The sequence below is a fragment of the Vigna angularis genome, chromosome 1 (assembly GCF_016808095.1).
Source record: "Vigna angularis cultivar LongXiaoDou No.4 chromosome 1, ASM1680809v1, whole genome shotgun sequence".
NCBI classification, from domain to species: Eukaryota; Viridiplantae; Streptophyta; class Magnoliopsida; order Fabales; family Fabaceae; genus Vigna; species Vigna angularis.
In genome coordinates this window covers 28,775,720-28,801,207 of record NC_068970.1, presented here as the reverse complement: position 1 = coordinate 28,801,207, position 25,488 = coordinate 28,775,720, and the positions used below count along the sequence as shown (strand labels likewise).

The window sequence follows — 25,488 nt, the reverse complement described above, 5'->3', positions numbered from 1 at the left end:
AATCACTTCACATACATAATCTATGACTTCTTATTTACATTACCAATTTTTTACCCTTTAGAATTTTTTTAAGTTAATAAATAGATAACACTCGTGTACGTGTTAAGGTAATATTTTATTTATTTATTTAATTTAAAAATGACTATAATTAAATAAATTATAAAAGAAGCATGAAAAATGCACGTATAGCACTGAAGAAGTGAAGATAGCTGAAGCGAGAGTAGTATCTGCTAAACCTACGAATTCCAATGCGCCGTCATACGCTAGTGGTTCACCTCCGCGGCTGTACCACTTATTTTGGAACGTCGTTGCAGAAGTCGCGTTGAAAATGCGCCTTTTCAGCAGAAGATACATTATACCTGCAATACACTTTACGTGAAGTGTCACAGAAACTTGGGACCAACGCAATTCTCGAAGAAGACACTCATGAGGCGAACAAATCCCCGACCAAACCCCCATGAAGATTCCAGAACCACGCGCGTCATGGCTCACCTCAAAGACTCTCTCATTTCTCAACTCAAGAAACTCGACCCTTCGCTTTCCCTCCACTCGCGCCACTCCGCCCTCATCGAACGCCGCCTCCGCGACCTTTTTCCCGCGTTCCACACCCCCACGCACCCTCCATATGCCTTGGTATCGTTATCGTTTTTTATTTTTCGTTTTGTTTTTCGGATTTCGGATTCGTAATGCTGTGCATTTACGTCACCATATGAATGTTTGCGATGTTTATTATTATTTTTTTGTAGATGATACGTAGTGCGATATTAGGGTTGGAGGATGGGTCGGGGTCGACGGAGGAGGCGATATCGGAGTACATTAAGAGGGAGTACAGTGATTTACCGTGGGCTCATGCCAGGATTCTAGGTCTGCAATTAGAGAATCTTTGTGAGATAGGGGAGATTGCGCGCGTTTCCGGTTGGAGGTATGTGCTGAAGGTTGAGGATGAAGTGAAGGAACAATGTGAGGGTAGCGAGAAGAAGAATAAGAGGGGCAAACGGAGAAGTAATAAACGTGGCGAGACAGGGAGTGCTGAAGAAGAATGCAAAAAGGGACGGGTACTAGGGCTTGGAAAACAAATTCAACAACACCAGGAAGTAGAACCGCAAAGGGGTTTAGTAGAGTCACAAAATCAGGTGATGCAACATTTGGTAAAATCTTTATTTTGATGTGGTTGTTTTGTTTTTATTGGGAGGGTTTACTGTTTGAACTACCTACTATCTGTGTTTATGTGTTTATGGCATGGATTATAGACTCTCTTTCAAATGATAATTTTCTAGTACTTGTCTTTTTTTTGGTCATTTTACTGGCTTGTTATAAATTAACCGGGAAAGGACCTTTTGAGGATTTGAATCTCTCGACCTTTGTTCCAAACCTCTCTATGATTTTTTTTTTCAGTTTTCAATCCGTTCTACTCAATCTAGCTAATTATATTATAATGGCTAGCTTGCCCCTAAAACGTGTTCCATGCTATGCTTCCGTTCACTATGGTAAACCCGCTTTATTTGTTTCCCTTAACTTTTCTTAATCTTTTGTGAGTCCTTGATGTCAATAATTTATTAAATTATTCTTGAAATGTAACAGTAAATGTGAATCCTTGTCCGTTGTATTTGACTCTGGATTGTACAGATAAGTTCTAAATGTTAATGTCAAAACAGGATTCCAGTGTGCATTTGGAAACAACTTGTTCCTCCCAGCCAACATCATTGGAGTGCATACCAGCAGCTGCAAACCCGTTATCACCTGCACAATTGCAACAGCAAAGGCCTTGTAATGGGACTTCAGAAAGTAATTTGGATACAGTAGACAAGATTTCGGGTTCATTATCTTTGAATGTTGAGGTATGCAAGGAAGATACGACACTGATGACTGTGCATCATCATCAATCCAAAGAGAGGGAGCCTAGTGGGTTTAAGCAAATTGCAGATCACGAGGGGAAGTCGTTGTTGCCCTCATGTGATACTACTGTTGCCGAGCAAGGGCCAAATGAAGAGAAAACTGATGAAAGGTGCCCGTCACAAACCCAAGGTCAAGCTACAACTGGAGGAAGGGGTCGTAGGCTACACAGAAATGCCAATTGCTGCAATCAGAGGATACACCTACATGATCAAGCTGAACATCTAATGTGTTCTTCACATTCAAACCAAAAAGAATCTAGAGAAGCACCTAATTTTCCTGTTAATCCATCGCACAATTTTGGTCAGCAATATTCGGTTCCTACTTCACAAGGGTATCTGGAGGGCACAATATCAGCAGAAATAAAATTACCTCCAACACAGGTGCAACATGAAGTTTCTTCAGATATTGATTTAGGTAGATTGTCCAGAATAAAAGCTTCATCAACTTTAGGAAATGTTCACGATGATCAACCCCAGCATTACAGTGAAGGAAGTTCTAAAGGGAACCTAGACGAGGGTCCTATGACCTGGGATAATGACCAGAGGCCTCCAAAACGTGGGAGAGGAAGGCCTCGAAAGTTCCAGACTGTAGCAAATTGTGCAGTAGGGACATTGTTGCCTTCAGATGATGGCAATCTTCACGAACATAAACCAAATATAAACGAAATGGAGAAGCAGGATCAGTATGGCGGGGGTAGAGGTTTAGGGAGATTTGGTCGAGGTAGAGGTAGAGGTAGGGGCAGATCTCCTACACTAAATAGAAAAGCTAATCAATTTGACGAGCAATTACAACAAGGACAATCTAAGCAGCTTGGTCGAGGTAGAGGCAGAGGTCGTCGTGGCAGGCCACCAAAACCGAATGAAAATCCAATCCAATATGAAAAGCAACCACAACAAGAAGATCAACATCAGCAGCACCGTCGAGGAAGGGGGAGGCCCCCTAAACGGAACATAATCGATTATGAGGCACAATTATCAGAAGTTCAAGCTAAAGAACAGCATGTTCGAGCTAGAGGCCGTGGAAGGCCTCCTAAACCAAATCAACATGCAAATCAGTTTGAGGACCAATTGCAATCTCCTAGTTCAGGGAGGAATGATAACCAAAGTTTGGAGCAGAAGCAGTTCAGTGTACAAAGTCCGGTAAGGCGTCATGAATCAGAGTCAGGAGAGGCAAAGTCACCTGCAAAATTAAGGCAGGAATTGGAATCAAAGTATGGGTCGGGTGAGGTTTCCCGGTCAAACGTTGAAGAAAATGATAACCCATGGCGTTTAATGCCAGTACAACGTAAAGTTCAAGGTATTGATGGATGCTGGCCACTTAGGCAAAATCAGAAATAGAATCGAGTTATCAGTACTTGGAATACAAGCATGACAATATCAGGACAGGGTCTCCTAATTCACTTTGCAGGTTTATGGAAGCATAAAAAACCCGGTTAATTTAAAACCACTCATGATAACCTTCTGGGTCTGTCGGGAAAAGTTGCTCTAGCTGATCCTTTTTCTCAGTAGGTATATTTTGTTAAATGCAAGTCTGATAGATTCTTGTAGCTCTTCGTGTCTTTTCTCTTGGTATTGATGGTGAAAGTAATATTTTCAAACATTCTGTCTCCATATTATGTCAAACATTCTTGGCTTTTGGATTAACCAACCATCATTGGAATTCGGAGCTCTATCTCCCTATTTTTCGATGAGGAACAATAAAGCTGCTGAGGATTGCTATTGACCAAAAACTTTAGGTACTTGTGATCGATGTGTTTTGATGGGCAGGCACAAGATGGTGTGTTTGTGTGTGTTGAAAGCATGCTAACTTTGGAATTTCGTTGTTTTGTATATGAAATAAATGAATTTTTCCATATACCTATATACCTAAGAGTTCCCCAACCCGAGTTTGAATTTCCAATCTTTAATTCATTTTGGTCCGTTGAAGAATAATCTTAAGTGATAAAAGTTAAGAAACAAAGTGAAGTCTTTTGTTCAATACTGTAGACTTGGTGATAAGCAATCCGTTAGTTGATTAAGTATTCCATGAATTCTCAGTAGGATCTGAAATTTTATTACCATCATATTCATCATTGGGTTATTGTTGTCTTCTGATAGGAAAATTTACACGCTCGGTGTATCTATTTTTTTTTTTAAATTTCCAAAATCAGTGTAGATTTAAAAAAATTGCACATGTAAATACTTTCACAAACAACTTTATAAGAAATCATGCTTAAAATATAACTGTGTTTTTATATAAGTTTGTATTTAACTAAGTTGAGTTCTAGATAAATTCGGAAATTTTTGAAAATTTTTAATTGAGGTCTTATTAAATTTTTGTGGCTTATTAAGTCTTTAATTTTTAAATTTTTTAATTGAGTATAAATTTTTTTGTTAATTATGTGATGCAACAGTTATCTTACTCTATCACTGATTTGAATGTTGTCACATATGATTTTTCAAAAAAGACTACTATGATAAGAATATCTTAAATATTTATAATGTTTAAATTTTTTTAAAGTTAATAAAAATTATAGAATATTAAATTAAAAAATAAATATAAAATTAAGAAATTTAAAAAATTACGAAATTTAAAAAATATAAAATTATAAAATATTATAAAATTAATATATATATATATATATATATATATATATATATATATATATATATATATTCATTTTGCAACATGAAAAAGGCTTATACCGACTTGATCATAAGATATTAAACCTTGTCACATAGGTTGGATAGAGTAGCTCCTCCTAATGGTGGTTTGATAGAGTTGGAAGGGTGTTGCCTGTTCGAAATTTGTTGTGTCGTAAGATGTGCTTATGATAAGTTCAGTACTTCTTATGATTTTTTTACTCTTAATCTTCAAGAAATGAGTCTTGTATTAATATAAAGTATGCATGATATGAGTAGTCTTGCTCTATGAGAAGGATGTTATGCCTATTATATGCTATGGATGTTATGCATGATGAAAAGGATGCAATGATGTAGCAAATGTGGTGAAATGTGTGTGTCTTTTATTTCATTCAGCATGGTCGTTAAACACATCAATTAAAAGTTAATGTGTTAGTTCTAAATGATATATGTGTGTGTGAATTTTGATCATTAAACACGTTAATTAAAAGTTAATGTCGTTAGCTCTAAATAACGTATTTGTGTGTGTGAGCTTGATTAAGGTGACATTTTAATTCATTCATTATGGTAGTGTCTGTGTGAACTTGATTGTGGTGACCTTTTAATTCATTGAGCATCCTTGTTAGACACATCAATTAAAAGTTAATGTTGTTAGGTCTAAATGATGTATTTCATACATTAATAAAGTATAATGATTAATTTTGTATGATTTTTTTTAAAAGAATGAATTCTAATTTTATATGTAAATTGAAGGATTAAAAATATATTTAACCAATAATAAACTAGCATGTTATTGCACTAAAATGATGCTAGTTATGATAGAATAGAGAAGAAGATTTATGCATTGATAGGGAGAGAAAGAAGAATTGAAAAACTGTATATTCTATGTGTTAAACTGTGAAGGTATACAAGTGTCTTTATACAAAGAAAAAAATGAGAAACAGATGTGCATAAGTTACAAAGTCAGTTGCCTGTATTTAAAAGTGTAGACTTATTATTTAATACTCCCCCTTAAGTCAAGCACTTAAGGGATACCATTCCAATTCTTTCCTTCAAGCACTCAAACCTCTCTATCTTCAATGGTTTACAGTAAACAAGTCAACCAACTGCACTCCTTTTTTGCAATAGGCTAAGATTATTCTTCCTTTCTTCACCATGTCTTTAAGGAAATAAAATTTTACTTCTATGTGCTTACTCCTACCATGGCTCACAAGATTCTTTGCCAAATTGATTGCTGAAACATTGTCAATCTTCAATTGAATTAGATTCTCCATAGACACCTTTAATTCTTCCATTAACTCTTTAATCCAAATTCCTTGGCATGTACCATAGCTTTCAGCTATGAACTCAACTTCACAGCTTGAGAAAGCCACCACTAGTTGCTTTTTAGAACACCAAGAGATGAGAGTATTGTTCAACATAAAGATGTAACCTGATGTACTCTTCCTCTCCACCATATCACCTCCATAATTTGAATCAGTGTATCTAGTTATCTCCATTGCAGTTTTCTTCCTTCCAGCAAGAAACAAAATGCAATAGTCTCTTGTCCCTTTGATGTACTGTATCACCCTCTTTGCAGCCTGCATATGAGACTTCTTTGGTTTGCTCATAAACCTACTAATCAATCCCACACATAATGCTAAATCAGGTCTTCTATTACAAAGGAAGAGTAATGATCTGTTTGAATTTAGTTTGCATCCTCTTCAGAGTCATCTTTCATCAGCTTCAAATTTTCCTCCATAGGATTCCTTGGTGCATTACATTCCATCATGTTAAATCTTTTCAATAGTTCACCTGCATACTTTCTCTGATGCAACATTAATCCAGTAACTGTATAGGTGAATTCCATTCCAAGAAAATAGCTCAACTTTTCCAAATCTGTCATCTCAAATTCAGTTTCCATGATCATTTTGGATTCATCTATGCTTACTGGATTTGATCCAATGACAAGTAGGTCATCTACATATAGGCCGATGATAATCAAATCTTTCTCTAGATCCCCCTTTTACATAAACTCCATGCTCAACTGTGCATTTGCTGAAATTCAGATTGATTAAGAATGAATCAATCCGCTTATTCCAAGCTCTGGGAGCTTCTCTTAGTCCATAAAGTGCCTTATGCAGTCTGTATACCTGGTACTCCTTATTCCTTTCAATGAATCCAGGTGGTTGCATAACATACACTTCTTCCTCTAAGGGTCCATGTAAGAAAGCATATTTAACACCAGGTTGAAATAATGACCATTCCCTTGCACAGGCCACTGCTATCACTAATTGTATGGTCTCTATTCGTGCTACTGGTGCAAAGACTTCATTGAAATCTACCCCTTGCTTTTGAAGAAATCCCCTAGCCACAAGTCTTGTCTTGTGCTTTGAAATTGATTCATATGGATTTAGTTTTTTCTTGAAAATCCATTTCACCCCAATACATTGTTTTCCCGCTAGAAAATCAATCAATCTCCAGGTTTCATTCTTTTCTATGGATCTAATTTCCTCCTCCATTACATTACTCCAAACTGGTTGCTTCATAACTTCAGTTTCATTCAATGGTTCTACTCCATTCATTAAGGCTATATGAACCAGATCTCCTCCTTTATCAATTTGTGCACCAAAGTATATTTCAAAATCAGAGAATCTTTGAGGAATTACCCTTTGCCTTTGCTGTCTCTAGAACACAGTGTGTGAGAAGAATCAGTGATCTCTGCAGCTTCTTCTGGCTCTATAGGGGTGAGATTATCGCTAATACCATTCACCTTTGTTCTCCTCAGACTAGTTCGCATCTTATTCCAGTGTCAACTCTCTTTCTCAAACACCATGACATCCCTACTTAATACCATTTTCTCCTTGATTGGATCATAGAGCTTATATGCACCTAGTGCCGTCAAAATGGGTTGAAACCCGTGAGCCAACCCGACTCACCACGGGTTTGAGCCGGGTTGGGTTGAAAAAAAAATGCAAAATTTTGTATGCGAGCCAATTTTGACTCGGCTCACACAGGTTGAACCTGTGGTGGGTTGGGTTGGCTCATCAATCCACCTGTTTTTTTTAATTAAATTAAATTAATTATTCAAATCCTATTTTTTTATTGAAATCAAATTAATTATTCAAAATGCACAACCTTTATTTAGCAATAGAGCACTTCGCGCTGTTGTCTTTCCAAAAGTTCCCCTCTACAAATAAAACTCTAAGATTATAGATTGGATAATATTATAGATGGAGATAAAGAAGAAGATGCTTCAAGATAGCATAATACTGTGAATTTATCCATTCAGGACTCCAATTTAATAGATGTATAATATTATAGATTGGATAATTCAGGAATATATAATTTATTTTATCATGTTTTTAGACCTATATACAAGCATGACAATTTTATCTTGTGCTATATATTTTTTTTAACGGTTATATGTAGTTTCTTGGTCAAACCATTGTGTATGTCTCATTAAACTAAATTGAAAAAATTTATGCTTGATAGCTTATAATATATATAACAATATATTTCTTTTGTTTCATTTCCTTTTATATCAATTGGTCTAATTATTACTGTTTCAATTTGATCGATCAAAGTAACATGTTATAAGAATATGAGAAGAAAAGGTGAAAAAAGAGTTAATTAAGTGAGTCAATGAGCCAACCCGTTTAATGTGACATCCGGGCACTGACGAGGGCGGGGAGTGACGCCGGTGCAAGAGGCATGGTGCAGGGGGTACAGACAAGGAGCGGCTCCTGGCAGCTTCGGGTGGAAGGGGTACATGGACGAATCGAACATACACCGGAATGAGAGGGATCTGGAGACTGTATAGGTATGGGACTATACGGTTGAAGGATAGCTTAAAGGGATTGATTTGGCTACTCATATCACCAAAATGCATTTGCTTTTCGGTAGCCTGACTCATAAGAACTCCATGGTTAAGCGTGCTTAGCCTGGAGTAATTCTGGAATGAGAGTGACCTTCTGGGAAGTTTTCCCAGAAAGTGTGCGAGTGAGGACAAAGCACACTGGAAAGCCTGGTGGTGATCTGTGGGGGCAGTCGATGGTCCCTGTGAGTTGCCGGGACGTTACATTTAACCCACCAACCCGTGATGGGTCGGGTCGGGTTCGAATTTTTTCGGCTCGCTAATAAATGAGCCGGGTTGGGTTGACTCACTAAGTGACCAACCCGTGGTGGGTCAGGTCAGGCTGGGTTACCCGTTTTGACAGCTCTATATGCACCTGTAGAATGATATCCAACAAATATGATTGCTTCACTCTTATCCTGCAGTTTGGTTCGTTTCTAATCTGCTATGTGACTGAAAGCAAGTGAACCAAACACTTTAAAGTCACCAACATAGGGTTTCACTCCAGTCCAAACTTCTAGAGGCACTTTGCCTTCTAACCTCTTAGTTGGACACCTGTTGAGGATATAGACAGATGTTGACACAACCTCACCCAAAATTTTCGTGGCAAGCTTTTCTCCTTTTTGAGACATCTGGCTATATTCACAATTGTTCGGTTTCTCCTCTCTGTCAGCCCATTATGTTGTGGTGTTGATAAGCTGTCGTTGAAGCTATCAAATTAATACTACTTTTCAAGGCAACTTTAGTATTGCCAAGTAGTATTCAAGAAAGTAGATAGGGCTAAAGTAACCCTGAGTCGTCTTCCAATGAACACGAAATTGCTTTTGAATATCTGACTCTTACGAATGCTATGCAATGCTTATGGATAAAAGTAATGTTTGGAGAATGTTTAAAGAACAAATAAGAAACTTAAAAACAGTTACGATGAAATAGGCTAATTCCATTGCTTTTCCAAGGTAGATTCGTCATCGGTTATTCACAGATAATTGTTCAATTGATTATTGTTTAAGTTTCAAATTAATTAAAATACATTCTTAATTAATTTGAGGGCGATCGTGCATTTAACCAAAGTAAATTCTCAATCAAATGCAAAACCTTTCTAGATTATTCACAGTAAATTCAACCAAAGTACATTCTCAATCAAATTCTATTGTGTTTAATCATGTCTATTCTTAAATCTCCTAATCAAGTTAAAAGTTAATCAATCAAAGTAAATTCTCAATTGATTATAGTTGAAATTATTACTACCAACCAAAGTACATTCTCAATTGATAGTAAAAACCATTTAATCATATGAAAGTTCCTAAATTAAATCAAAGTAAATTCTCAATTAAACCTAGAAACCCTAGAACTCATATAATCAATATGCATGTAGATTCAAACACATTATGATGCAAAAATCTTTACTTTTAACAAGATAGAGAGATGAAAGACATAAAGAGAACAACTTAAATCAATAATCAAAGTAAACAATTGCATTAATTGAACGTAACCTCAGAATCCATCATGGAATTACAACAGAATAGCCCTAGATGCTTAGCTCTCCATGAATGGAGTTGAATACAAGATGAAAGAAAGTGAGAGGAGTATGAGAGAATGAATTAAGTGAAATCCCTCTTTCTGCCTCCCTTGGGTCTCTTTATATAGGCTTGATTGGGCTTGGACTCTGAATAGTTTGTTGATAAGATATTTTCTGTTGATATATTATATCTTTCAAATATTCATTAGATTAAATCAGTTTTAAAGAATATTTAATAGATATTAACTCAATTATCTTATATCCTATATCTTCCAAATAACTAAAAGATTTAGATAATGATAAAATTATTTGGAAGATATTTTCTGTTGATATTCCCAAATTAAATTCAACAATAGAATTTTATCTTTTACATTTTCTGACTTTCCAAAATTGCACAAATGCCCTGAAATTTCTTCTATCTGCACTTTAGCCCGTTCTGAATTTTCCAAATAAAATCTAATTTTGGGCCTTGAATTGCCATTTGGACCAACAAAACTTATATTCTCAGCTGCACAAATAAACGTAAGAATTTCCAAGAATAATTTATGCAATTAAAATAACTTTTTAGGCCCCTTTTAATTCCAAACACAATATATCAAATCATCACAAATCCTCTTTAAATCAATCATTCAAGCACAATTATCCCATCAAAAATTTAATTTTCAAGCATAAATGTGGGCATAAATATGCACTCATCAGGTGTGTACGGTGTTGTGATTTCATGCATGATTCCATATGTCTTGCAGTGGTTTTCAAAAGCACTAGAGGTGTATTCACCTCCTCCATCGGTTCGAAGGATCTTTAGTTGTTTTCCACTCTCTCTTTCAACATAGGTCTTGAATTTTATGAAGACCTCTAGCGCATCACTCTTCATTTTGATCATGTATAGCCATAGATCCTTCTAAATTCATCCACAAAAGGTATAATGTATCTATTTCCAGCCAAAGAAGGTACCTCAAATGGTCCACATATGTCAGAATACACCACCTCCAAGCCATCTTTTGCTCTCATTCTCATTTGTGACTTGAATGGTTTTCTGGTTTGTTTTCCAGCCAAGCATGACTCACATACACTCTCAGGTATTGTGATATTTGGCATTCCGGATACCATCTTCTTCTCACCAAGGTGCTTAAGGTCTTTGAAGTTCAAAAGGCCAAATTTTAGGTGCCAAATCCAGCTTTCATCTTTCTTCACAATAGACATACATTGTAGATTTTCTACTGCATTCATGTTAATTTGGAATGTCCTGTTCTTTGAAATCTTGCACCTCAAGATCAAGTTCTTGTTGCCATCATAACACTCCATCCTATCACGATTTACCATGACAACGGTAAAACCTTTCTCCACAAACTGACCAACACTAAGCAGATTGCACTTCATGTCCGGAGCAAATAGAGCATTGGTGATTATATCATGTGATTCATTCTTCCTTCTAATGATCACATCTCTCATTCCTTCCACTTTTAGAGTGCTATCATCAGCAAACTTTACCTTGCTTCTCTTTGTTGCATCAAAGTCGATTAGCCACTCCTTATGACAAGTCATGTGGTTTGAGCATCCAGAATCTAGATACTAGGACTAAATCTGCGAGCTTGGACCTTCAGCAGTGGTATTTTATAGAAACTTTGACTTTTTAAATCTTTTTCTCAAACAATGATGTTCTTGAAACCTTTCTTGCATAGTAATCAAACGTGTGCAGTAAAACAATATGTGAAAATGTGAAAACAAATGCAGATGTAAAGAGATAGGGAGAAGAAAAACAAACTCAATTTTTATATTGGTTCGGCCTCAATGCCTACATCCAATCACCCTCCCAATCAACCTTAGATTGGAGAGTAATTCACTATAATGATTAGAGTATTACAGCTAAGGCTTTATAGAGCAACTCTCAAATGTAAACATCTCACAAACTCTCAATCAAGTATAGAACAACGAAACCTGCCAACACAGAACAACTCGTCCCTGTTGCAGTAAACCCTTTGAGATATCTCCTCTTAAAGTAGAGAGTACACCACTCTTCTTCCTGATGCCACTCGTAGAGGGAAATAACAAATCCAAGATTGCTAGTCTTCTCTCTTGATCTCCCAAAAATCCTTCAGTTGTGCGAAAATGATCAGTCTTTGTAGTCCAATAATCTGCTTCAAGAATGCTTCAAGATGATCCAATTCTTCTCGTTCTTGATTTGTTGGAGCTTTTTATTAATCTGTAAAATCTCTCAAATGAATTCAATCAGATATGAAAATGTAAGTATTATCAATTCTTTTGATTTTCAAACAATGCATCATCAATATATAGTTATATCAATCCTGACGCAAATTAATCGGTTAACTCACTTATGTAATCGGTTGCATTAGACAGATGTAACATAAATACAACCAATTATGCTCCTAATTGAATACACAATTAATGCAATCGATTCTCATTAAATGCTGGTCAAACATATTTAAAAATATGACTGTTATTACAGTTATGACAAGCATAAGTCAGTTTTCAAACATAACAGACTTAATTGAATATACAAAGCATGTAATCGATTAATCTTTAACACTTAGAATATTTCTAAAAACTTTTCTTTCTAAAAATACATCACAACACATTTAAAAAAGATATGTGCAAACACACAAGTTTTAATCGCTTTACCAACTAATGTAATCGATTCAAAACTAGTTGTTTTTCCTCAATTCAAAACCATAAGATGTCTGATGATGACGTTAGCTGAATACTACAACAATGTAATCGATTTTGTCATTCATATATGCTTTTGTGCATGTGGTTTTCATATCACAGAAACATACATTGTGCATACACAAATATAATCACTTCACAAACACAATAATATGCATCAATCAACACAGTATGTCCAACAAATGTGATAAACACAGTATGTGCATATTACACAGTAAGCATAAACACATTCAACGTATAACCCAATACAGAAACATTCTATTGTGACATGACAACATTCATGTGTTGTTATTATCAATGTGTTGTCATCATAAAAAACCAACTTATAGGGATTGGGTTCAACTAACACAATGCTCCCCCTATCAACAAATACTTCTCATATCCCTTCCTTCCTTTCTACTTCCTTTGTTTCTTCTTTCCATCATTCCTTCCATGATGAACTTTCAAGGTTTGCTTGTTAATCTTGACAGGATTTCTATCAAACAACCTCATCTCGTATGCTTCCAATGAGCTTTGAAGCTCTTCTATCTTCATCTTTTCAAGTTCTCTTGATTCTTCAATAGCGGCAACTATGTAATCAAACTTCTGAGGCAAAGACCTCATGATCTTTTCAATTATCATTAGATCTGTAATGGTTTCTCCATACCCCTTCATTTGATTCGTGATGACAAGTATCTTATCAAAATACTCTCTTATCCTATCACCGTCCATCATTTGCAACAATTCATACTGTCTCCTTAATGTTTGTAATTTTACCTTATTGATCTTTTATCCTCTAGCATGACATCTGACCAGGATACTCCAAGCTTCTCTCGTCGTCTTTACATTCTGGATTTTCTCAAAGTGCGCATCATCTACGCATTGATGGATGATAAACAAAGTCTTATTATCTTTCTTTCTTACCACAACCTTCTTATCCTCTGCAGCACCTACAGGAAGCTCCTGATGATCACCTTCAATAGCCTCACTCGCATCTTGATATTTGAATTGTACCCGCATTTGTGTACTTCACCTACTCCAATTTTTCTCGGTGAGAATTGGCAGATTCACTGATGAAATATACCTACTGGCCGCCATTCTTCACACTCTCACCTTTATCAAGAAGTTAAATCTTGATCATCTTCTTCACGCTTCAACCACCCTTCTGCCAAGCCATGATGATTTATGAAGCACAGGATTCTTGAACCTCAACTCTGATACTAGTTCTGATAGAACAAAGAAGAAGATTTATGCACTGATAGGGAAAAAAAGAAGAATTGAGAAGCTATATATTTTGTGTTTTAAACTGTGAACGTATACAAGTGTCTTTATACAAAGAAAAAATGAGAAACAGATGTGTATCCGTTACAAAGCTAGATGTTTGTATTTAAAAGTGCAAACTTATTAATTAATAAGTTAAACCATTACACTTATTAACATCATATAAAGAATGATAAATAATTAACAAAATATAAAGAATGTAGGCCTTATTTCCCTTGTTCAAATTGCAGCACCAATTTAACTTAGTTTTATTAGATAGATTTCATAAGTGTAGCATAAATTATAATGCTTTTCAAGAAGTTAAGACTAGCTAGCGTTTTAGAATTGTAGTTGCCGCGTTGTACATGATTGTTTGCTCCATTCAACCTGAATATAGTTAGAATTCATGGGATTTTAGTTGAAAAAGGTAACATTTTAATGGTGGGCAAAAAGAATTATATGGAACTGTATGGTTAAAAACTGTATTGAAGGAGAAACTAGTTTGTCTGAACTGAACTAAATTTTTTTCTAGACGAATTGAACTCAACTATTTTTTGTTCTACCAAACTATACTAAACTGCAATGAACTGTAATATGAATTGAAATAAATTGTTATGTACCTTAACCTGTTTTCAAAATGCACTAATGTTGAATTGAAATATAATATTTTTTAGCGAACTATACTAATTTTGAACCAAATTGCATGTTTTTAAGTTAAAAAACTAAAATTTTGGTTGAATTCAGTCAGGACGGGCACAATCAAAACTCATTTGAGTCATCCCTAGTCTAAAATTGATCGAATTAGGCCAAAAGGCCACATATGAAACTCAGTTAAGTCGATCTCTATCGAAAATCGATCGAGTCTAACTCGGTCAAAAATGGGATTGGAATAGCCATAGTCGAAACTCACTCAAGTCAATCCTGATCGAAAATGCGCTAAAAATCGGTCGAATTTGGTTGGGACAGCCATGACCAGAACTTAATCGAGTTTGTTCAAATCAAAATTGGTCGAATTTGATCGAGATGGGTTTAGAGATTAGGGTTTAGGGTTTGAAAATCAGAAAAATTTGATCGGAACAACCACAAATGGTAAAGACAATCCCAATCAAAAATTGACCAATTTTGGTCGAGTTAGCTCTAGCAAAATGTTGGCTGAATTCGCCTAAGTCGGACATGTCCAAAACTTAGTCGAGTTTGTCCCAACCGAAATTTAATTGAGTCAGTCCTTGCAAAAAATTAGCTTAATTCTACGAGTCAACTCTGGCCAAAAATTGATCAAATTCGATAAAGTCGATCCAACCAAAGTTTAGTCTAATTGACATTAGCCAAACTAAACTGCATTAAACTAAATTACAACTTTAAAAGCTCTCAAACAAATAAAAAATATAAAATAAATTAGTTTTAAATTAATTAATAGTTAACTAAATTATAATTTTATAGGTTCAATTTTTTAAAACTGAACTATTCAGTTGAATTTTTATTTTAAACAATTTAATTTTTTTTATTCAATATAATACAATAAATTAATAATTTAGTCTCCATACAAATCAGCATGTCGTTCCACTCTTGAGAAGCATACCCTCCATATATATATATATATATATATATATATATATATATATATATATATATATATATATATATATATATATATATATGTGTGTGTGTGTGTTTAATATTTCAGTAGGTCCATATTTTCATTCAGAATCTCAAATATGTCCCCTACTTATTCGGTGTCTCAATTGAGTCCTTATTTTATAAAATTGAAACAAATATAGGTCTTCCGTCAAATCGGACAAACAACTTTTAAGATGGCGTTACGTGGCATGTTGAGAGTATTGTTTAATCTGGCGTGTCATTAAAAACGTGTGTGAACTGTATTTTGTATTAAAAATGGAGTGCAAAGAGGGGAAATCAAATTTAATTAAGGGCAAAGTGGGCAAAACAAATAAAATTAAGTGCAGCCCTTTCTCTACAATTGCAAATTGAAATCAGATTGGGGAAGATGGAGATAAAGCCTTATCCTAAGACTGGCTTTGCACTAAGTTGGAAATATAAGAAAAATGGAGCGAACTAGGTAGTAAATGAGTAACAATAGTAATAGCTGCGTGCACGTTTTCAAACCAAAACTAAGAAACTAGATATCCAATTACAAACACGGTCACTACAAATTACAACAAAACATCAAACATTCAATCCAACACACAACAATACCCAAACCTAAAAGTCTCCATTTGGAGAATTTAAAAACCTGGAAATTCAACCCCAGATTTTCTTCATTCCACAAGCATTATCCACTGAACTGAACCATTCATTTCGAATCCGAATCCTTCACCTCCTCATTGTAGTAGGGTTTCGGAGTCAGCAACTGAAGGAACGAAGTCCGCAATCGGTTGTTTAGCGGCGAGAATCAGAGGAAGTAGAGGACGACTTATCAGACACGCCGTCGTGATCCTCCTCACCCTGAATTTATGCCGGCAAGGAGGCGCGAATTAAGGTTAATGAAGGCGGCGGCCTAAGGGTTTGGTGCTAGCACGTTGAAGTGATTTGGGTTTTGTGTGTTTTCTGGCTTTGGGTTTGGAAGTCCGGTGATGGTGAGAATGATGGAGGTGTGTCGCGATGAAGGTTGGGCGAAGATAATGATGGTGATTTGGTTTTGCGACAACGATTTTTGGCAAGTCGCGTTTTTGTGTTATGAGTGCAGGTGGTGGCTAATGGTGGCATGGTGGTCTGAGAGAGGAGATTTTGTGACAACGACGCATGGTGTTGAGAAGGCTGATGGTTGCGGTGTGGATGATTGGTGAGGCAGTGGCGGTGGCTAGGGTTACAGTGGCAGCACAAGGAAAGGAAAAGGAATTAGGGTTATGGAGGTGGAAGACGAAGTTGATAAGCAATTCTCCCAATATTTTAATTTAAAAAATAAGAAATTAGACATCACAAGAATCTAATTACTATACTATGTCACGTCATTTAAAATACTCGTGTCAGCATGTCATGTAATGACCTTTTAAACGACGTTTGTCCAATTTGACGAAAGATCTTTATTTCAATTTTACAAAAATAAAGACCCAATTGAAATACCGAACAAGTAGATGAACTATTTGAGATTTTGGACGAAAATATGGACCTACCGAAACATTAAACCTATATATATAATCTTTTTTTTTGTGCTTAATAATTAATACAGTTGGCCTGCATGATTATTAAAATTAAAAGTCAAATATGGTTCAAATTTCCAATCCTACGTATAGTGACTCGTTAGAATAGCACAAAAACGAAAATGAAGTTAATTAGAATTTTTAGCATTAACAGACTCAGAAAACAACAAAAGTCATTAAATTAACAAACTATGTTTCTTTCTATTCAATCTTGTCTTAATAAGATCAATTTATCTATAGGTTACTTCGTAGCCTTTAACTTTGTATTATAATAGCAAAACTCCTAACAAATAATAAAATCTATGCTTATTGGCTTGTAAATCTAACAAAAAAACCAATTATAGTCCATGAGTATACCCAATACTTGCAGTGATTTAGATATCTCAAATGAGCACTTTTTTAAGGAATATACTGCATTTAAAAACTGAACGAAGTAGCAGTACAGTCAGCACACAAGGCCTGCAACACTTGATAGGGTACTTAATATTTAAATATATTTGAGATGTAAGATTATAGTAAAAGAATGGCTCAATCAGTGTTTACTCGCTGGCCAAAGAAAATCTATCCATTATTTATTGAATATTAAAAAATATTTATAAATATTTTAAAATTTACGGATATTTTTAAATATCCATAAACATTCAAAAAAGATATTTAAACTTTTTTAAAAATAAAATTTAATAAAATATAATAATTAATCTAATAAAAATAAATTAATTTTAATATTAATAAAATTTAGTTTAATAAAATATTAATTAAATTTTAATTTTAATTTTTTCTAATAAGAAATATCAAAGATATTTACATATAATTCATTCATAGTCGAGTATTAAAATATCAATAAATATTTATAAATATCAAATATTTATTACATATTTTATATTTTATTTATAAATACCCACAAACATAATTTTATCATTTCTAACTCCAACCTACAATCATCTGTGTTCTATTTCTTCTATATTCACTCACCTTAATTAATTAAAGGATCAAGTCATTCACTATCCCTTCTAAAACGTTTCCACAATTTATGCTATTTGAAAGAGAAACATTCTCCTTTAAGCTATTTGAAGGTCCAGTGAACAAATTATTAATAAGTGGATTAGAAAATCACACATGTGTAGCATATACTAGTGCATAAAGGGCTTTAGACGTTCGTTTTTTGGGTTTTTTGACGTCTGACGTTCCACCGACGTCTTTGTGGGTGACGTCTATGTAGACGTCCGTTGTGTCAGTCCTGGAGGGGGACATACGTCTATATATAGTACACGTCCGTCCCCCTCCAGGACGAACGTTCAAGAGGCTGACAGGGTAGTTGAACACGTCAGTCTTTTGAACGTCCGTCCTTAAGGGGGCCGAACGTTTACTATATATAGACGTCCGGCCCCCTCCACGGACGTTCAAAAGGCTGAATCTTCAACTCTCCCGTCAGCCTTTTGAACGTCCGTTAGAGGAGCCGGACGTCTACTATATTATAGACGTCCGTCCCCCTCAAGGACGGACGTCTCCACACTCAATTATTTACATTTATGCCATCGGTCAATTATTTATGTTGGGGTTTTGGTGGACGGACGTCTATGGGGTGACGTTAAAGATCAATTCTGTACTAGTGATATACAAAAACAAAGTCAACATAATGGATTGGCCAAAATCATAGAAATCAAAATGCAAATTTAAGGTGAATTTTGTTTTAAGAACACAATGAAATAACATTTTTTTTATGTCACGACTACATATAAGAGAACCAAAAGTAAAAAGAAGAAAGAATTAGAAATTATTCCATCATACAAAAAATATGAGTACAAGGCTAGAAGGAATTTGATGCGACTTTGTCAGCTTTGTCACCAAATTGTTTTAAACTTGACCAGTTTCTTTACATATGCAATAATAAGACAATTTATAATTACCCTCTCATATTTTCAGATTGCAAGGAACCTTTCTGGCATCAGGTTACATTTATGCTTTTGTTTCATCAGGATTATTTATAATTACAACATAAGAATTATTCATATTTTATTTTATTTTTATTTTGAATGAACAAGTATAATGTATTATATTCAAAGAGTAAAAAAAAAGAAAAAAATAGTTTAAATGTAATCAATAACACATTCGTTTAAAATAAAATAAATATATTTTTTAATTTTAATTTTTTTAATTATGATTAATAAGATGTTTTTATTAAAATTGTGAGTATTATTAATTATAATAATTAGGTTCACACATTTATCTTAATACTTAATTAATAATCCTTACGTTTATAAGATTATAAATCACTCTAGTTTCATAATGAAGTATTTATTTAATATTAAAAATATATAATTATTTTTATAGTTTAAATTTGTGAGTTATGCGAAGTTTCACCCTACTGGTGACTCATGCATGCTGAGAAACAAACTAAAACGAATCAGATTCAAAACCTCATATACCTTTTCTTAATAGCCTCTGTTCACCCTGCAATGAGATACAATGAAAGAAGTTAAAAGTTCCAAAAACACAAATGAAATATGAGGAGTCAAAAAGATAAAGCACAAGAAAATAAATGAATAATATATTAAAACTTAAGATGTATATATAAAAAAATCCATATGTTGTTTTGATTATTTTATTTTCAGCTTTATTGTTATTTGGATGAATTTGGTCTTTTAGGTTCTTTCGAGAATTTAATATGAACTTTTATCTTCAACGGGGGTATATATTTTGATTTGAAATTTAATAAATATTTTTCTTTGATATGTTAAACAAGAAATTCACACGACAAATATATTTTAAGATATTCAATAAAATAAGAGGACAAAAATATCCGATATTTGAAAATAAAGTTATTTATCATTTAATCCAAAAAAAAGGTTGATTGCGCTATAAAAAAGTAGTGTCATTGCGGTCAGTGTATACACTCTCACGGAGTCAAGTCGACGACTTCCACCTCCTTATTCCTGAAGGCACTATCTATCTATCCCTCTCTTCTTCTCTTCTGTTTTGTTTTCTGTCCGTATCCAAACCGTTTTTTTCCATAGTGTAGCCATTGCTATTATTACTACATTGCCAACTCGCACATTGAAATATACGCCACCAGATAATGGAGTCAGCCATCCACAAGTCCCACATCGTCAAAAACCATCTTCTCCTCTTCTTCTTCTTCTGTTTATTTCTATGCCTGTCTGGTTCTCAATCAAGAAGCCAATCATTCCCCAAAGAAGCCCTCCCCAGCAGGTATGGCTACCTACCAATCAATCCTACTTCTGCGTCTGCAATTTTCTACGCTTTCTATGAAGCCCAAAACTCCACTTTGCCACTTTCCCAAACCCCACTTCTCATTTGGCTCCAAGGTGGCCCTGGTTGCTCCTCCATGCTTGGCAACTTCTACGAGCTTGGACCATGGCGAGTCACCCAATCCCTCACCCTTCAGCCCAACCCTGGTTCCTGGAACAGAATTTTTGGCCTTCTTTTTCTTGATAGTCCCATTGGATCTGGCTTCAGTGTGGCCGCAACCCCAGAAGAGATCCCAAGAGATCAAAACGCGGTTGCCAAACACCTCTTTGCTGCTATAACCAAATTTCTTCAACTGGATCCTCTTTTCAAGCATCGCCCTGTTTATATTACTGGAGAAAGCTATGCTGGCAAGTATGTGCCTGCGATTGGGTACTATATATTGAAGAAAAATGAAAACTTGGAGGCTTCCGAAAGAGTGAATCTGGCCGGTGTAGCTGTCGGGGATGGGTTAACAGACCCCGAAACTCAAGTTGTCTCTCATGCTGTGAATGCATACTATGTTGGATTGATCAACGAGAGACAGAAGAATGAGTTGGAAAAAGGTCAACTGGAAGCTGTTGGGTTGATCCAAAAGAGGAATTGGAGTGCAGCAACAGATGCGAGAAGCAAGGTGTTGAAAAGGTTGCAAGACATGGCAGGGTTGGCTACTTTGTATGACTATACAAGGAAAGCTCCGTACGAGGATGATCTGGTGGAACGGTTCTTGAACATTGCGGAGGTGAAGAAAGCACTGGGGGTGAAAGAATCGTTTGTGTATGAGATATGCAGTGATGTTGTTGGGGAGGCATTACATGGTGATGTGATGAAAAGTGTGAAACAGATGGTGGAATACTTGGTGAGGAAGAGCAGGGTGTTGCTTTATCAAGGTGAGTATGATTTGAGGGATGGAGTTGTCCAAACAGAGGTTTGGGTTAAGACAATGAAATGGGAAGGGATAGAAGAGTTTCTGAATGCTGAAAGGAAGATATGGAAGGTTAATGGAGAGCTTGCTGGGTATGTTCAGTCTTGGAACTCTCTCACCAATGTTGTCGTTTTGGGAGCTGGCCATCTTCTTCCCACTGACCAACCTCTTCATTCTCAAGCCATGATTGAAGATTGGGTTCTCCAAAAGGCTTTGTTTAAAAGCGTGTAACAGGATAATGCATCAAGAAATTCCACTTGGTTAAGCGAAACTAGTGAGTGAGAGTGCGAATACTAGGTGACCTTGAAGAATGTCATTGCAAGAGCTGTATTTCCTAGTGAATTAGTGACTGTTGTTTCTTCTCAAATGTTTCTTTCTTTTTTTTCCTGTAATTCTGTGATGATTCTAAAGCTATTTGGGTGGATGAAATCTAAAATGGATAGATAAGATTTGTCATTATCAGTTTTTATTAATGTTGACCCATACAAAAAAATAATCTAAATTTATATTATTTTAAGTTTATTAAATATTTTTTTTTATAAAATTCAAATTCATATGTTTAAATTTTAAATTTAATTTACTTAATTTGGATCAAATTTAGTTTTAATATTTTTTAGATTTTGAATATTCAAAACAAGGTCCATCTAAGTCAAGCTAAGGTGATTAAAAATTAGGTTAAGGCAAATCAGTTTAGGTCAAGGTTAAGTAGTATTGACTCGAACTAAAGGTTAGTTGAGTCACTCTAAGATCAAGGTTGAATCAAATCATCCTAAGTATAATCAAGTCTCTTTGGGTCGAAAGTTTGTTAGGGTAAGATCGTCTATAAGACTGGACAATCTAATGTTTTTATATGTTTTAAAGTTTAACAAACAACAATAGACTAAATGAGCATTTGACAAAGTGTTATCTTGGTGAAAAATTATATCGTTGAAAGACAAGCATTTTTTTTGAAAAGCTTTAAAAAATTTGAATGCCTAAACTAAAAGCTTTAATAATTGCATTGATATCTCAACAAACACACCAACAAATGAGATTACAGCAAACATGTCAATATGTCATAAGAGAGTTTTGCTAAACGCGTTCTTGTTATACATTGCTAAATAATGTTAAACAAGCTTTTACTATATCTTGCAAAACAATTAGCAAAATGATGTTTTTGATAAACACACTAAAAGATATAAACATATGTTGTATGAAATCTTGCTAAATGCGCTCTTGAACCAAACTGAGATCACTAAACAAAGCGTTGTTAGTAAACACCTTGTATAAGCCAAATAATACCTTATACCAAACAACATTTTCATCCAACGATGAAACCTTTATGAATTGCTTGGTATCTTTAAAGAAATGATCAAATCTTGTTTGAATGATAGAAAATTTGAAAAGTTCATTATTGTTCTAAACACGCATTAAAGAGCATTAAATGCACAATGTTTCAAAAAAACAAAAGTGATAAGAGAAAGGACATATCTACCTGCATACACATCTACTCTACTCTTTGCAGTTGTCTATGTCAAGTATCCACCTACTTTATCATATACAAGTCAGAAGTAGACATTAGAGACAAAGAAAATATTCACGGAATGTTCTCACCATCAAAAGTCGTGCTGAAAAGTTCATACAACCTACTTTTGATAAAGTACTGAAAAAACATGATTGCTTCGACAAGTTGACTTTAACCTACGGTTGCTACCTACGAAAAGGCTAAGAAGATCCGAAGATTAAAAACAAACACTATCTAACAAATATTTTCTCATGAAGCCTATAAATTGAAGATCCTTGAAGAGAAAATCAAGAGAATAGGCGCACGAATAAGAAAGAAATCATTTTGAGAAGAAAAGAAAATACAAAAGAAAAAAAATATTCTCAAGCTTCACAGAATCATAAGCTTACAGTTCTAAGAAAAGAGAAAACTAAAAAAGGTCTGTTAGATTGAATTTCATTGCAAACACATCCTCTCTGTGAGGGTAACTGTCTAAGGAGTTGTAAGAAATATGATTGATTGCATATTCTGAAGAGAATACAAAGACTTACGGATTAACTTAGTTGTGTTAAACAATAGCTAGACAATGTATCAGGAAGATACCGAGATTGTCTAGTGGAAACCAAGAGTAGGTGAAACTCAACTAGACAGTGTATCAGGAAGATACCGGGATTGTATAGGGATATTAGGAGTGGGTGATACTTGATTCTAGTCAGAGTAACAAGGGTTACTAGGATTGACTAGGTGATAGCATGAGTGATGCGAATACTCAGTTGTAATCTTGTTGAAGATTACAGTGGAACCCTCTAAAAGTCTTTGAGAAGAACTATACATAGCTCGGTAGAGTGAACCAATATAAAATAACTGTGTTTACTACTTCAGCTTTGCAAAACGGGTCACTTATAAACTCTGCAGTTGCTTATTAACATAATCATTTATAAAAGCTCTTGTCACTAAACACTATCTTTATTAAGAGTTGTCTTTCTCAAAGCATTGTAGTAGATTTGCTAAAACACTTGAAAACATTTCATCTTTGAACTTGTTGTTTAAACAAAACTTTATAAATCAAGTGTTTGACAACTTGTGTAAATCATTTAATCCTTAACAAAGTTGTTAAACTACCTTTTGGCGAAAAGTTTTCCAAGACACTATTCAACCCCTCTTCTAGTGTTTTCCAATTATTTCAAGGTTGAGTTGAGACACTCTAAGAAGAAGGTTTAGTCAAATCGGCCTAGGTAGAGTCGAGTCTACTGGTACCGAAGGTCGAGCTGAGTCGACTTGAGCCAAAGGGTCACCCAATCTACCTAAGTCAAAGAATCAATACTAGTTGGCTTGAATTGAAGGTTGAGCTTAGTTATCTTGAACTAAGGGTGGAGCCAAGTCATCAGCCAAGTCATCAGCCAAGTCATCCTTACCTAAAATCCTAGCCCTGATTAAATGTTGATTTGTCTCAAGTCAGAGGTCGAGTCCTCAATATAAGTAGAAGGTGAAGACAAGTTGCCCTAGGTTGAAGGTTGTGATGAGTTAACCTTGACTGAAGGTCGAGACAAGTTTACCTCAGTTGAAGGTTGAACTGAATCTACCTAGGTTAAAAGTCAAGATGAGTTGGCCGAGGTCGAAGTTCGAGATGAATCGACTTGAGCTAATATTTGATCTTAGCCTGCACTATTCGAGGGTTTAGTCAAGTCATCACAAGCCCAAGGTTGAGTTGAGTCAGCACTTTTTTAGGTTACGTCGAGTCAACCTACAGACAGGGTCAAGTGAAGTCAGGTCAAGCCCAAGTGGAGCCAAGTTGACATGGGTCAGGTTAAGTCAAGTTAATCCGGGTTTAAGATGACTCAAGTAATGTCAGACTGATGTTAAGGTGAGACAACATATCCAAGTTGAGCTATATGAATTAGAACCATGTCTATATATAGAACAATGAATGTATGTATTTGATATCTACTTGTTTGAGTATAAAATCTTATCTTATAAACAACATTTTATTGTTTTATTGTCTAGAAAGGCCTTGTGTACTCATGCTTAAACTTCGAGAAAGTTTATTGGATAATTTAACGAAATTTTGTGTACACATATAAGATAGAAGTGACAATGAAAATATTTGTAAACATTTGTTTATTTAGTATAATCTTTTTGATAATGTTAATTTTTGTAGAAAAAGATTGGCCAAGTTTCTCAACCAAGAAAGGGGTGAATTGGTTTCCCTTATAGAAAAAGTGTTATTTAAAAATCTTTTCAAAACCATTTTATCTTTCTTGGAATGAAATTAATAAAGAATGAATAACAATGCAAGAGTAAAGGGAAAGAGAAATTCACAGAATGATGTATACTGGTTCGGACAAACCTACATCCGATCATCTTTCAATCAACCTTAGATTGAAAGGAAATCCACTACAATGATTGAGTTCTTACAAGCAAGATACAGAGACAACCTTCTCAATGTATTCTCCTCGCAACTCCAAATCACTTATAACAAACACACTAAGAAAGAACAATCCTCTTTTTGTACACCCTTAGAGAATCCTCTCTTTAAGTCACAAGAACTCCTCTAAGTTCTTCTTCCTGGCCAACAACAACATGGAATCAACAATCACTCTTGATTGCAAATGAATATGATTTGATACAAACACCTTGATGTTAGATGATCAGTATGTGAAAGCTCTATCACTTCTTAAAGAATCCTTGACGATTTCCTTCAAATGAAGTATTCTTGATTCTTGGAGAAATAGGACGCTCCTGTAATAATAACTCAACAAACAATATCAAATATGAAAGTTATGAATCATTAAAGTTGTTGAAAACAGAAAACAATGCATCTATTTATAGATATATCAGTATAGACACATTTTAATCGATTAACTAAATAATGTAATCGGTT

The 25,488-nt window shown here is 34.8% G+C and overlaps 3 protein-coding genes across 3 annotated transcripts; 2 read left to right on the top strand and 1 right to left on the bottom strand.

Annotated features, from left to right (window-relative positions):
* The first annotated feature begins 216 nt into the window (after positions 1-216).
* LOC108342195 (uncharacterized) lies at positions 217-3,566 on the top strand. Its single transcript, XM_017579917.2, has 3 exons — positions 217-633; positions 747-1,133; positions 1,656-3,566. Exons 1-3 carry the CDS (start codon positions 427-429, stop codon positions 3,231-3,233), a joined length of 2,172 nt encoding a protein of 723 aa, XP_017435406.1. The 5' UTR covers positions 217-426; the 3' UTR covers positions 3,234-3,566.
* Positions 3,567-5,593: 2,027 nt separating this feature from the next.
* On the bottom strand, positions 5,594-6,127 carry LOC128194301 (secreted RxLR effector protein 161-like). Its single transcript, XM_052869544.1, has one exon. It carries the CDS (start codon positions 6,125-6,127, stop codon positions 5,594-5,596), a length of 534 nt encoding a protein of 177 aa, XP_052725504.1.
* A 13,733-nt stretch (positions 6,128-19,860) lies between these two features.
* On the top strand, positions 19,861-21,583 carry LOC108341963 (serine carboxypeptidase-like 50). The gene has a single exon (XM_017579662.2). It carries the CDS (start codon positions 20,030-20,032, stop codon positions 21,353-21,355), a length of 1,326 nt encoding a protein of 441 aa, XP_017435151.1. The 5' UTR covers positions 19,861-20,029; the 3' UTR covers positions 21,356-21,583.
* The last annotated feature ends 3,905 nt before the right edge of the window (positions 21,584-25,488 follow it).

Coding starts and splice junctions, on each gene's coding strand:
- LOC108342195 (XM_017579917.2), top strand. CDS start 427: ATGAGGCGAACAAATCCCCGACCAAACCCCCATGAAGATTCCAGAACC. Junction 634..746: donor CGCACCCTCCATATGCCTTG/GTATCGTTATCG, acceptor ATTTTTTTGTAG/ATGATACGTAGTGCGATATT. Junction 1,134..1,655: donor TAGTAGAGTCACAAAATCAG/GTGATGCAACAT, acceptor ATGTCAAAACAG/GATTCCAGTGTGCATTTGGA.
- LOC128194301 (XM_052869544.1), bottom strand. CDS start 6,127: ATGAGCAAACCAAAGAAGTCTCATATGCAGGCTGCAAAGAGGGTGATA.
- LOC108341963 (XM_017579662.2), top strand. CDS start 20,030: ATGGAGTCAGCCATCCACAAGTCCCACATCGTCAAAAACCATCTTCTC.